Source organism: Mirounga angustirostris, unplaced genomic scaffold (assembly GCF_029215605.1).
Source record: "Mirounga angustirostris isolate CCGP_5_RB_7025 unplaced genomic scaffold, mMirAng1.0.hap1 SCAF_15, whole genome shotgun sequence".
NCBI lineage: Eukaryota > Metazoa > Chordata > Mammalia > Carnivora > Phocidae > Mirounga > Mirounga angustirostris.
This window is the reverse complement of record NW_026991723.1, coordinates 24,584,552-24,597,309: the sequence shown is the minus strand read 5'-3', so window position 1 is coordinate 24,597,309 and position 12,758 is coordinate 24,584,552. Positions and strand designations below refer to the sequence as shown.

General features: G+C 43.4%; 1 protein-coding gene across 3 annotated transcripts in view; it reads left to right on the top strand.

Moving 5' to 3' along the window:
- The window catches only part of FRMD3 (FERM domain containing 3), a 301,850-nt gene that overhangs the window by 189,437 nt on the left and 99,655 nt on the right, over nucleotides 1-12,758 (top strand). For all 3 annotated transcript variants that reach the window (XM_045882301.2, XM_045882299.2, XM_054509194.2), the window contains exons 4-6: nucleotides 1,260-1,338; nucleotides 6,621-6,718; nucleotides 12,389-12,512. In XM_045882301.2, coding sequence (XP_045738257.1) covers nucleotides 1,260-1,338; nucleotides 6,621-6,718; nucleotides 12,389-12,512 — 301 coding nt within the window. The remainder of the gene's footprint in view (nucleotides 1-1,259; nucleotides 1,339-6,620; nucleotides 6,719-12,388; nucleotides 12,513-12,758) is intronic.

The following is a 12,758-nucleotide window of genomic DNA, read 5'->3' as shown; positions in this document are numbered from 1 at the left end:
ACTTAGTTAAAAAATTTGCTAGTTCCTGGTGGGGAAGTAGGGCATTGAATGGAAAGAGTTCTGACATCTGTGTGTGTGGGCGTATGTGTATAATCGGTTTTTCTCTGCTGAGATGGTCAGAAAGATGCTTGTGTTTTCCTGTGATTTGGATGCTTTCTTTCAAATTATTTTTAAGAACTGTTTTCCATATTAAATTATACTCATTATGCATTCATATTTAATGCTGATAGTTCTTTCCACATAAAGAATTTGTCTACATACAGAATAGCCCCAGGCATTATGAGATGGCTGGGGATTTAACCCCTCCTTATTATGAAAGAGGATTTGGGCAGGAATAGGATCCTGTTTCATATTTGCATTTGGACGTAGACTTGGAGTTGATCCCAAGTAGCCGTACCGATACAAAGGCAAAACACAAGCGGGTATGTAAGATCCATAGAAATGATAACGCTAACCACCGTATTTCTTTCATTTTAAGGTGTTCATTTTATATGCTAATTGAAATTTGAATGTATCTTCCTGCTCTGTGTGCATTTATTAGATTAATATTGTAAGTCAACACTGTTTTTATAATTAAGGGTCTCACAAGTCCTGTAGAATCCACTTAGCTGGTCCATGAGTTTCAGATACTTAATGCACTTAGAACATTCTAGAATCATGAACCTCAGTCTGCGCAGTGCTGTCTTGATTCATACAAATCAGGAAGTTATAAAAGTGTTTGTTTTCATAGTGACTGCCTCATAAATAATACTAAAATAATACTAAAAATATACAAAGTAGGATCTGTACATGGCTGACTCCATTTTAAAATTGCGATTTTAGTTCAAAGGCACCATCGTTTTGGGAAAACTAGTCATGTGCAGTGACATTTTTCCACCTCACAGTCTGAAAAATATCTCACTAGGCCCAGACCTGAGTGGGCAATTTATCTGTCACAAGTGGGCGGGAAGAATCGGAAGAAAAAAATGTTGTTTGAAGCTATGACCTGGCGAGAATGTGATGTGGAAAGTTGTGCCAACTGACTAGGTTGCTCGTGTCCTGCATTTGCTTTGGGCGTCCTGTCAAGCATTTTCTTTGAGTTTAATTGTCACTGTGGCTTTGTTTTCTTGGGCGTAAGATCTGCTTCCTCCAGAAAAATCACCTTTTCCCCTGCCCCCACCCCCAAGCTAGGCTGCAACTTCATGGCTGACTTTCCTGTGTGTGTTGGAGTCCATGGTCTTTTGCTGCTTTTCTCATGCCTTTTCTTTATGATGTTTCAGCTCATCCACCATACACCATGTGCTTTAGAGTGAAATTCTACCCACATGAACCCTTGAAGATTAAAGAAGAGCTCACAAGGTATTTTTCGTTTGTTTGTATGTTTAACCTGCACCTTTAACCAGCCAGCACCTCCAAGTCCTACCAGGCTAGATGTGCCTCCTGTCTAGAACAGAATGTCTCAACGAAGCAGATACTCAGTTTGGCATTTTGGCTTGGAATGTTTCTCTCGCACTTAATTGTCTTGGGATTTTTCAAACAGTTGTCATTGGGAGTGTAATTAACTGCACACAAAAAAAGCGGTGGTTATAAGGAGGAGGTATTCTCTGAAAACATCTGACAGTGGGGTGCTAAAAATAAATAGATAACTGTCTTTAGGGTACAGGCAAATTCATAGCTAGTGCAGCCCCTAGGGACAATCTTTGGGATCTGAGCTGTTCTGGAAGGGAAAAGATCGCTGGGTAGCACTAACTGCTTGTCACCCCACATTCCTCTTGCTGAATGGTCGACCATGGGGCTGTTTTCCCTCCACTTGTAGACTCTTCTCAGGCTGACGCGGAATTTTCCAATTCTCCGTCTCCTCCCTTCTGATCTTCCTGGGCTGGGGCCATATTCAGTCCTCCTCCTGGGGTTTTGCTTTTGAGAACAGCCCCAGCCAGTGTAGCTGAGTAGGGTCCCAGGAAGGCGATAATGCTTAGTTCTTGACGAGACTCTGATTAGGTGACAAAAATCACTGTGCACAATCATGTCTTGAAATAATCAGCATAGGTCCGAATGCAACAGAGATGCAAGGTGATGCATTGGGTTATTGGATATTTTGCTTTCTCCTTATTCCCGAGTCTTCAGTAAAGCTTGACCACCGTGGCACCGAGGTGACTTGTAAGGGAGCAGATGGTGCCATTCTCTATTATTAATTTGCACACAGCCATTAGTGAGGTCTGTGCTTAGGGATGGGGGCAGGTGGAAACGAGGGACACATAAATAATGGCCATTATAAGTGGTGGTGGGCATTTTGCAATCTGACCTGCTTTTTAAAAATATTAAGGTAAAATTCACGTAACATAAACTGATTTCACCACTTCCAAGTGTACAATTCAGGGTCGTTAAGTACATTCATATTGTTGGGTAACCATCACCGATATCTCATTCCAAAACATTTTCTCATCACCAAATAGGACCCCTGTACCCATTCCAAAACATTTTCTCATCACCAAAAAAGACCCCTGTACCATCATAAATGAGTCAGCTGCTCATTTATTTTGCCTATTCTGGACATTTCATATAAGTGGAATCAGGTGATATGTGTCAGGGGCTGCATGAACTACCAAAAAAAAAAAAAAAACAAAAAACCCCAAAAAACCCAACCAAACAAAAAACCAACCATGTTTGTCCTGCCCTCTGGGTGCCGATAATGTAATGAGAAAGATTAAATCAAATACTGATGCCGGGCATTATTTAGTCAGATGTCAAAACGGTTCACTTTCGTCATTTGTTTTCTTTGTAATCTTGTCTGGAGGATAAAAATTGAATATGTGTCACGATGCAAGTTAAGGATGGATCTTTTGTTGTTGAGAAAAGTCCCATTTGAAAGTAGAAGAATACAAAGTGTTAGTTAATAACTCCAGTCCAATTCTTCTTAATTGGATTTGCTACCATTTCCCTGCATTTGACTGAATAGCTGAGGTATGAATAGTGGAAGGTTGTGAACATTTTTATGTCTCCAAAGGAAATTAAGACAATGCTCTGTCCTTGCACAGACAGAAATGGGCCTTTCTTAGTCAAAACAATCCTTGGAATTCAAAACGAATCTAGAAACTGTGGAATGCCCCCGGTACTTACGGTTTAAACTCTATCTTAAAATCAGAGAGGGGGACAAACCATGAGAGACTCTTGACTCTGGGAAATAAACTGAGGATTGTGGAAAGGGAGGTGGGTGGGGGGATGGGGTAACTGGGTGATGGGCATTAAGGAGGGCATGTGATGTGATGAGCACTGGGTGTTATACGCAACTAATGAATCATTGAACGCTACATCAAAAACTAATGATGTACTATATGCTGGCTAATTGAATGCAAATTTTTAAAAAGTTGCATTCTAAAAAGTTTCATTTTTCTTTTGATAACTTGTTATTTTGTTGTAAGGTTACTATAAAGTTTAAGAAGAATTTGCTACATGAGAACTTAAGATCACGTTCATGACCTTGCTTAGAGGTAAAGAAACATTGGGGAAAAGGCAGATGGGAAAGAGTGAAACAACAAATACTCATAAAAAAGGATATTTGAGATCACTTTTTATCCTTCATTTATCTCTCCATTCACACAGTCCTCTTAAAATTCTTTAGATCTCTAGGGCTTTTATAAATGTTGGATACAATTGAATGTAATCAAAGTATTTTTGTTTTGTTTTGTTTTTAAGTAAGCACCATCTTTAAATTCATGTTAGATAGAGAAGCAGTATTGTTAATGATGGCACCAGAATGTATGCCCCAGATCCTCTTATGCTTTTGTTGCTTAATCTTTTCATACAGGAGTGATACTAAAAGGAGATGCATTATTATTATTTTTTGGTGGCTATTATATTAAAAAATGAGTATCTGAACCTGAAGCTATTTCTAAGGCTCAGTGGATTATGTCGAATGCACAGTAATCCATGATTATCTCTAGAGATCACTGATCCCAAGGACCCAAGCTTGGATGTTATGAAAGCAGATTTTCTTTTCTCTGGAAGCTTCCGTCAAACTTAATTTCAGAGATATGAGATGAGAATCCAAACCTCTCATTCATCAGTACATAGCTATTTGAAACTATTTTTCACTACTAACCTCATCAAAAAGGAATACTTCTTGTTCAATGTGTAACATTTAACAAGTAGACAAAAAGCTTCATTTGGCCTGGAAGTTTGTAGTCTTTAGAAAAGGAAAGATTGGATCCTATTTGGGTGACCTTGGTCATCTGAATGGTCTGTGGCCAAGGGCCACGAACTGAGGTCTCCAGACCAGCAGCACCTGGGAACCTGGCCCCGGTTCCAGACCTGGGACAGGGCTCAGCAATCGGAACTTTCATGAGCCTTCCAGGTAATTTTAGAGCATGTCAGAATTTGAGAACTACTCTAAGAAAGTTGATTTTCAAAAGTATTAGCTTCTTTTGGCAGATGCTACAGTGCACACCTCAGTGGGTTTCGTGTATTCCCAAAGTTGTGCGACCATCGCCACCATCTAATCCCAGAACGTTTCTATCAGCCAGTACCCATCCAGTCATTCCCTGTTTCCCCTCCTTCTCACCCCGCCTCCCCGGCAGCCATTAATCTACTCAGTCTGTCTAGATTTCTCCATTCTGGACATCTCATGCAAATAGAATCCTATAATATGTGGCCTTTGATGTCTGGCTTCTTTCCACTTAGCGTACTGTTTTCAAGGCCCATCCATGCTGTGTGAGTGGATCCATACTTCGTCCTCTTTACGGCTGAATACTATTCCATTGTGTGGATATTCCACTTTATTTTATCCATTCATCAGTTGATGGGCATTTGGATTTTTCTACTTTTTAGTATTATGAAAACTTGTGTACATGTTTTTGTGAGGACCCAGATTCCAATTCAATTGGATTTGGGGGCAGGGTCCACAGCTTGGTATTTTTTTGTAAAGCTCCCCCAGGTGGTTCTAATGTGCAGTCAGCGTGGAGAACCACTGGTTTGGAACCTAGGTACTCAAAGTGTGGACCATGGGCCTGCAGCACAGCCTCACCATTAGAAAGAGCTATTAGAAATATGGACTCCGATGCCCCACCCCAATCTCCTGAATCAGATTCCACATTCTCGAAGGATCTCTGGGTAGTTCATGTGCTCACTGAGGCGTGCGAGGCTCTCACATAGGGAGCTCTACAGGGTCCTTACCTACCAAGTGTAATGCTGTTTCTCTGGCAAATTGTGTACCAGACTCTGCATAAGACATTTCTTAGGGACTGCCTTTATTCCCTGCAAACAATTCATACAAAGTCAGGGACAAGGAGTGCCTGTCAGTTGAGCCTCTGCAGTATGCCCAGAGCCCAGTATACAACATAAAGCAGGTGTGGGACAGAGATTCGCCAAGTGCACACAGCAGTGAGCCCCTAATACTTCAGTGTGTCCAGTGTGCTGTAGATGATCCAGCGCCCAGCGTTGGGGAGCTCCAGTGCCCTTGGGCCGACAGCACTCGTGATCTCAGCACCTTAGTCACGCTGTCTGAATGGGGCTGTGCACATGGCTCCTCAGAGACTGAGTCGAGAGCAGATCACTGGAGCACTGGAATCGATAACTGGGACCAGCTGAGTGCTGCCCCCACCTGGCTCCAAGAACCCGGAATAAAAAAAAAGATTGGTCTTTGAGAATTAAAGGGAACTAAACAAAGAATCTGCACACACTTTACCTGAAGGGTGCACTTTAGTCAGAAGCAGTAGACCCCAGGCGTGAGCCTTGGAGGAAAGAATCAACTTGGCTAAGAGATGGAGTAAATCTGAAGAGGGCTTGATCAGCCCGGAGAATGAAAGGGGCAGTGACCAGGTGAGCCTGAGCCAGGGGTAGCAAACCCACCTGTGCCCCTTTCCCCTGGCTGAATTGGGCCTGTGTGTATTTTCTGTTTGGCACCACGGTGTTTTTTAAAAACAGAATTGGTTGCAACATTTAAAATTCAAAGGATTTTCCCCCTAAATCCAGTCTCTGATTTTCTGGAAAAGCGGGCTGTGCTTGGCCTGTTTTTCTGCGCTGTGACCCTGGGCTGGCTCTGCGTGGCCAGCTGACCCTTCATGGGAGCCCGCGCTCTCCATTCTGCCCCCCCCGGACCCCCTTCGCTCGGCCCATTTCACTCATGATCAGGTTCCCCTGGCTCTGTGGGCACCTGAGTTCGCCGTCCCTGGAGAGGGGGACGGGGCACTAACCAGAGGACACATCTAGTTGTGAACAAATTGGCTTTCTGGCCTCATAACCAAGTCCTTTTGAGATTGATTAACGTGAGTCGGTCTGCCCCTGAGACTCTTCTCTGGATACCGGTCGAGTCCATTCGTGGACTCTCCATTTCACACAGAGTGGGGGCCACCTGTACTGGGGGGAGGTGGGGTTGGCACCGCGTGGGTGTTCCTTCCAGGACCCGTGTCTACTGGGCCCTGTGGCTTTCCTCTGTCCTCATGTCTCTTTAAGAAGGGCCAGCCGCCCTCGGTCACAGTCACGTCAGATTTCCTGAATCCCGAGGGCCCCTTGGTTTCATCCGCTTGCCCTCTGAGGGGCTGGTGTGGTTCAGGCAGTGCGCAGGTGGATAGAGCATGAACAATCCTTCCACTTCTTCCAGGCCTCAGCCGAGACTTAGGGTGACTCTCGCTCGTTTTGTGTTGCAGGTATCTTTTGTATCTGCAGATTAAAAGAGATATTTTCCACGGTCGACTGCTCTGCTCCTTTTCAGATGCGGCCTGTCTGGGTGCCTGTATCGTTCAAGGTAAGTGTGGCCGTGGCTGCCCACCCCCTCTGAGGGGCTGTGGGGTGCTCTGAGCTCTGATCACCGGGCGCGGTGCCTGACGGGTACATTGAGGGGGAAAAGTCTGTTGGAGGGAGGGAGGTGTCAAAACGGTTTGAAATAAAATGTCAAAGCGTGTATATATATAAATGTATTTCTCTCTCTCTCTCTCTATATATATACACACATTCTATTTATTCTTTAGAAATACTTTAAAAATTAAAAATTATATACAAATTATAAAATTATACATATAAATAAATATAAATAGACAAAATATATACAAAAATAGATATTATATATAATCCTATGTGTAGAGACGTGTCCATGGGCAGCATCTCGAACTCTTCAGTTTTTCTAGCCATAGAGCACGATGAGGAGAGCGCCAGGCTCACAGTCTGTCATACTCAAGTCGAGTCTCACTTCCCCATCTACTGGCTATTTCAGCACAGACAAATTATCTCAGCTCTTTAAGAATATATTAAACGGGGTGGCGTGCCTCCTTCACAGAGACTTATTTTCAGGGTTGAACAAGCCCCAGAGGGTGGGGCAGTGGGAAGCAGTAAGCACATTATGACCCAGCTATTGGCTTCTGGATGTTTCCACCTATAAGAAAAAACCATCTGGAAAGTGGTCTCCTGGGCCGAAGGTGGTGCACGGCCATGGGGGTGGGCTCAGGACCCGAGCAAAGAATGACTCAGGTGTTCTGTTCCCCTGGGCCAGTTGGGAGGCAGCTGGAGCAAGGCCTGTTGGGAGGGACCCAGGTGATCCAGCCTTTTGTGGTGTGAAAGCTAATGACATATTTATGAGAGAAGGGGAGGAGAAGAGAAGGGAGATGGAGAGGAGGGGAGGGAGAGAGAGGAGGACAGTTATCAGGTAAGTGATCATGTCCTCTCTATAAAGGGTCTGGAATAACATAGGCACTTATGATGGGTCATAAGCACATCATGACCATCGTCTGCCTTCACAATTCCAAGCTTCATTCACAGCTTACGAGAGACGCTGTCATTCTCCTGGGGTTCCACTGTCACCCACGACTGTCCCCGTGGGATGCTCTGTGTGGTGAAATAGTTCCTTGGGCCCTGTTTCCTGGTGTGTGCTTTCCGAGAATTCTGAAGTGTGTCTGTGTTGCTTTCCCCTTCCCCTGGGATCCATCTAGCGCTGCACAGCAGATTTTGGCAGAGGTGTTAAAACCCTTGGAGATATTCAAGTTTAAAATCGGAACTACAGTGATACGGTGAGGTGATGGGAAAGAGTCCTTCCCTCTGCCCTGCGGTGGAGTATGTGCTTCCCAAAACCTCTCTTACAGCAGAGCTAAGGGATGTTAAAACCCATAGTCTTCCTCCTTCCCTTCGAGGTTGCAAATTCCTGATGAGAGTGCACTGTCCTCTGTAAGGGAAAAGCAGATCAATACTAATCCAAGCACCAGACCAGCCCATGAGCATTTCAGAACACATTTAGGCATTAGTGAATCACGGTCAGGTCTCCAAGGACACTGCTCGCTATGGATCTGTAACGGGAAACTCGCCATCCTGTTTTATGTTTGAAATAAAGCCACCAAGTCTCCCTCTGGACAGTCAGGGCCCTCGGCGCTGTTATCCCTGACCATGCGCACCGATGCTGTGGAGAAAGTGGAGCTGGAAACGGACTGGCAGACACCAAAAGGACCTTTCGGCTCTAAGATACAGCATTGTCCATGGGCCATTTGTAGCAAATCCAGTAAAAGCTGGATTCATGATGTTCTCTGGTGCTTGGGGTGATCTTTCAGCAGCTCTAGAGATCATTGAAATGCAGATAAAGATCTGCTTTGGTGGACCTGTTTATGCTTACAGAGAGAGAGGGAATGTGGAGGAAAGGACTCGAAAGCAGGAGGCCGTGTGACTTTTCAGTGGCTTCTTATTTGCTAACCCTCTCTGAAGGAGTGTGTTTGAAGCTTCAGAATATTCTCAGTATATAAAACACAGGCTGCACCCAGAGTGCTGCTACTTTTATGTACTGAATACAGCGAGCCTATTCAATACGTGCAGTGCATTTTCTTTCATAATGCAAATTGCAACACAGATACACAAAACCCTAGGAATCTCTATTTCTTTGCTTGGTAAAAATTATATCATTCCTGTTCCTCCTGCAGAACGGCAACATGGTGGGATTGTCAGTCTTATCTCCTCTGCCTGGTGTGTTCCAGATATTCAGAATTGAATTTGAACTCAGTTCAGGTATCACTTCCTCTGAGAAGTCTTCCTGGGCTTACTAAAGTAGCCTCTCTCCTGCACCACATTCTGTCTCCTACCCCTGTTTTGTTGTCTTTTAAGCACTTCTACCTGAAATTACGTCGTTGAGCTGTTTGGGGACTTCTTATGCATTCCCTCGATGTAGAATCTAAACTCCACAGAAGTAGAACTCCAGGGGCATTTTTCACCATAGTATCCCTGTGTCTGGCATGCAGTAGGTTCTCCAGTAATGACGTTAAGTGAACCAGGGCATTTGCCTAAATTGCACCACTGTGTGCTTTATTTTTCTGCTTGGGAAAGAGCAGCTGGTTCCCTACCTTCTTCATTTATTTGTTCGTGTTCTCTGAACATGTATGGAGCATCTGCTAGGAGGCAGGCACTGTGTCAGGAAGTCCCTGGTTGGGAGGGAGGAGGGGGAGAGGGACAGACAAGTTAACAGGCAGTGTGATGATCTGTGAATGGCTCAGTAGAGCGACAGCCAGGTCCCTGCTATGACCTCAGGAGGGCTTCTGACCCAGCGAGGGTGGTCAGGGAAGGCTCCTGGGGGAGTTGGCCCTGGAACATCCCGTCTCTCGTGTTCTTTTGGAATGAGTCCTCTCTGAACCAGGGGAAATGCATTGCCAACCTTGCCCTTTTTACTTACCATCACCTGATAGCACTCATCCTTTTGCTTCAACTCTTCGGATTTTTCTGACAGTTAAATTTCCTTGGAAACATGCTACGGTCTATTTCAGATTGCAGGCCATCCACTCTGCATTTGTCACAACTTTATCCTCCCTTACCAACTCCTCTTGATAGTCTGAATAGTTAAAAGTCCTGAATCATTTATGAACTGCCTTTTGCTTCAGGTGAAGTCAGTTAAAGTCCAGCTTTAAGGGACAAGAAAGCAGGGCATGTGATGTGGGAGGCATTGACATTTACCTTGCTGGCAACCTAGTGCACATTCCATGGCATTTCTTCTCTTAGTTTTCTCGCATTTTCCAAGCTACTCATTTGCAGTGTTTAGCAGTACAAGTTCATTTTATCTCACAAGTTTTCCTGAAAAGAGGGCCAACCCCCCACCGCCCTTGCCAGACAAAGCCCTCCCTCACCAACCACCATGCAAGCTGACATTTGCATTGAAAGTGACCCAGTTTTGTATTGGTGGTCTATTCTCTATGGAAAATGGAGGCATTGGGTTATATCGTTTCCTAAATTTTCAGGTCCATAGCTGGCTCACAGGGTGATATGTATGTGTGGGTGTGGGCATAGGTGTGTTATGTGTGTATCTTTTGAAACTCAGGTTGAGTTAATCATCAGTTGATGGCTTATTCTCTTCACTGATCCCTTTGGATCCATCAGTTGATTGATTGATTGGTTGATTTTCCTTTTCATTATTCTCCATTTCCATCCCGAAAGGCAACGATGGGGTTCATAAAGATCTTTGACTTTGCATACATCCTTATCAATGATTACACTGTTTTGTGTGTATATACTTCTAAGTTTTGTAAATTAAATGGGCTATAAAACTCATTTTAATTAACATAACAAAAAATTTTTAAAAAGTGATCCATTCAAAACAAACAAACAAACTCGTTTTAATCCTCTTATGCTGAAAACACTGTTTTGGGGATCTGTTCAGGTTTTTGGGTTTCCATCTATTGCTTTTAATTGCTACAGAGTATCCTGCAGAGTATCCGTTTTATTTATTGTTCCCACCAACAATGAACACCCAAGTTGCCTTCATATCCTTTCTTGTACTTAGTGTTTTCCTAGAATATATGCCCAGAAGTGCGATTGCTGGATTATAATATTGGACTAAATATTCCCAGCTTGCTCTTTAGAAGAGCTGCACGCATCAAGGATCCTCCAGAAGTGTACAAGTATTTCCATTTCCTCATATCTCTGCCAACACAGAATCATTCGACTTCTTAAACGTTTTGCCAATCTTACAGGTGTAAAGTGATGTCTTGTTTTGGTTTCCATAGTTCTGACTACTGATGAGTTTGAGCATCTCTCTATATTGGCTGTTTATATCCTTTGACCATCTTCCTATTGGTCTTCCTACCCATTTTCTTATTGATTGGTAGGGACGACTTCTTTATTCTAGATATCAGCCCTTGTCAGTGTTGGACTTTGCAAATATATTCTTTCAATTTGTTGTCTGTTATTTTGACTATGATGACTTTTAATGAACAGAAGTATTTTAACTTGATTTGATTGATTTCCCTCCTATGGTTGATGGTATTTTGGGTCTTATTTTAAAAATCATTCCTCATGTGGGATATGCACTTTAGGTAGTTTTAAGAACTCTGTAATTTGAATTCTATTAGGAAGCTTTAAAGAGCTTTGCTTTCCTCCCAGTTTTGTCCTTTTGTAGTCATTAGATGATTCAACAATGAAAGGACAGTAGATACAAATTACAGAGTTGGATGTGATTTTGCAGATGTGCTCAAGGCATATTGATTTTTATCTACTACAAAGTCATGCTGGTGATCAAGTTTTTCTAATACAATTTTCCCACCCTCTTTTAATCTTCTTTCCTGGCCAGTTGTGCCTGAGACACTTGCCCCTTCTGGCCCATTTTCCTTAGCAGTCTTGTGCAATCAGTAAAAAGTATCCCAATGGCCAGAGCATCACCTTTGCTGATCCTGGCTGTGGTTGGTGCATATTTGAGGTCCATCCTCTCCTAGACCCTCTGGAAGCTCAGAGATGTGCCAGCATTTCTTCTTGCCCTTAAAGACCCCCTGGAGGTGCTCTGTATTAGAACCCTGCAACAACCTTCATCTGGTATGGTTGCCCATGCTTAGATTTACATTCTTTAATCTAAGGAGCATTCCATTTATTTTTAACTGCAGTCTTTTTGGGTGCCTTCATGTTGTGATTTTTTTTTTATTGGATGCACCATACTTGTACAAATCTCAGAGCAGGCAGTTCCAGCTGTAGAATTCCTAGACTCAGCTATGAAAGGAACCCTGAGGGACATCCAGTGATTTCCCACTAACATCTTAGGGAATGTTTGGAAATACTGGGGGGCATCTGTGTTGGTCACAATGCGGAGGTGTGCTACTAACACATAGTACCTGATGGGTAGGGTGATAAATGTCCTAACATGCCTTGGAAGGTCTGAAACAATAAAGAATTGTTTAGCTCCCCAAATGCCAATAGTGCCCCATTGAAAAACAACTATTTAAATTCCTTTATTATATAGATGTAGAAAACAAGCCTCGAAGAGGTTAGCAAGTACCCAAGCTCATGTGGCTAAATCTGAGTTAGAATATGGGCTTCTAGACACTCAGGCTGTGGTCCTCCCATGGATACAAATACATTTTGTAGGGTGAGCTTATTGCCAGCTCTTCATCTGGGTGGCAGGAACCATTCCACAAGTACCCTATTCTTGTTGTTGTTAATCCTTCTCTCTCTTATTTCTTACTGGTTACAGCTGAGCTCGGCGATTATGATCCTGATGAGCATCCTGAGAATTACATCAGTGAGTTTGAGATTTTCCCCAAGCAGTCACAGAAGCTGGAAAGAAAAATAGTGGAAATCCATAAAAATGAACTCAGGTAATAGGGGCAGACATTTGGAAGAATGATGGGAGTGAGAAAGTATTCTTACTGCAGGGAATGTGGAAATCGTGTTGTGAAATAAGAGGATTGGTAATGTATGAGTGGATGGTTTCAGGTGGTAGAGCAATCTTTCTGGGCACTGACAAGATCCTCCATAGCGCAGGGTCCCCTGGATGGCTGTCTGTGAACTATCCACAGTTACTAGAGCCATATATTTTCCTATGGGTTTTAACCACCGTGAGT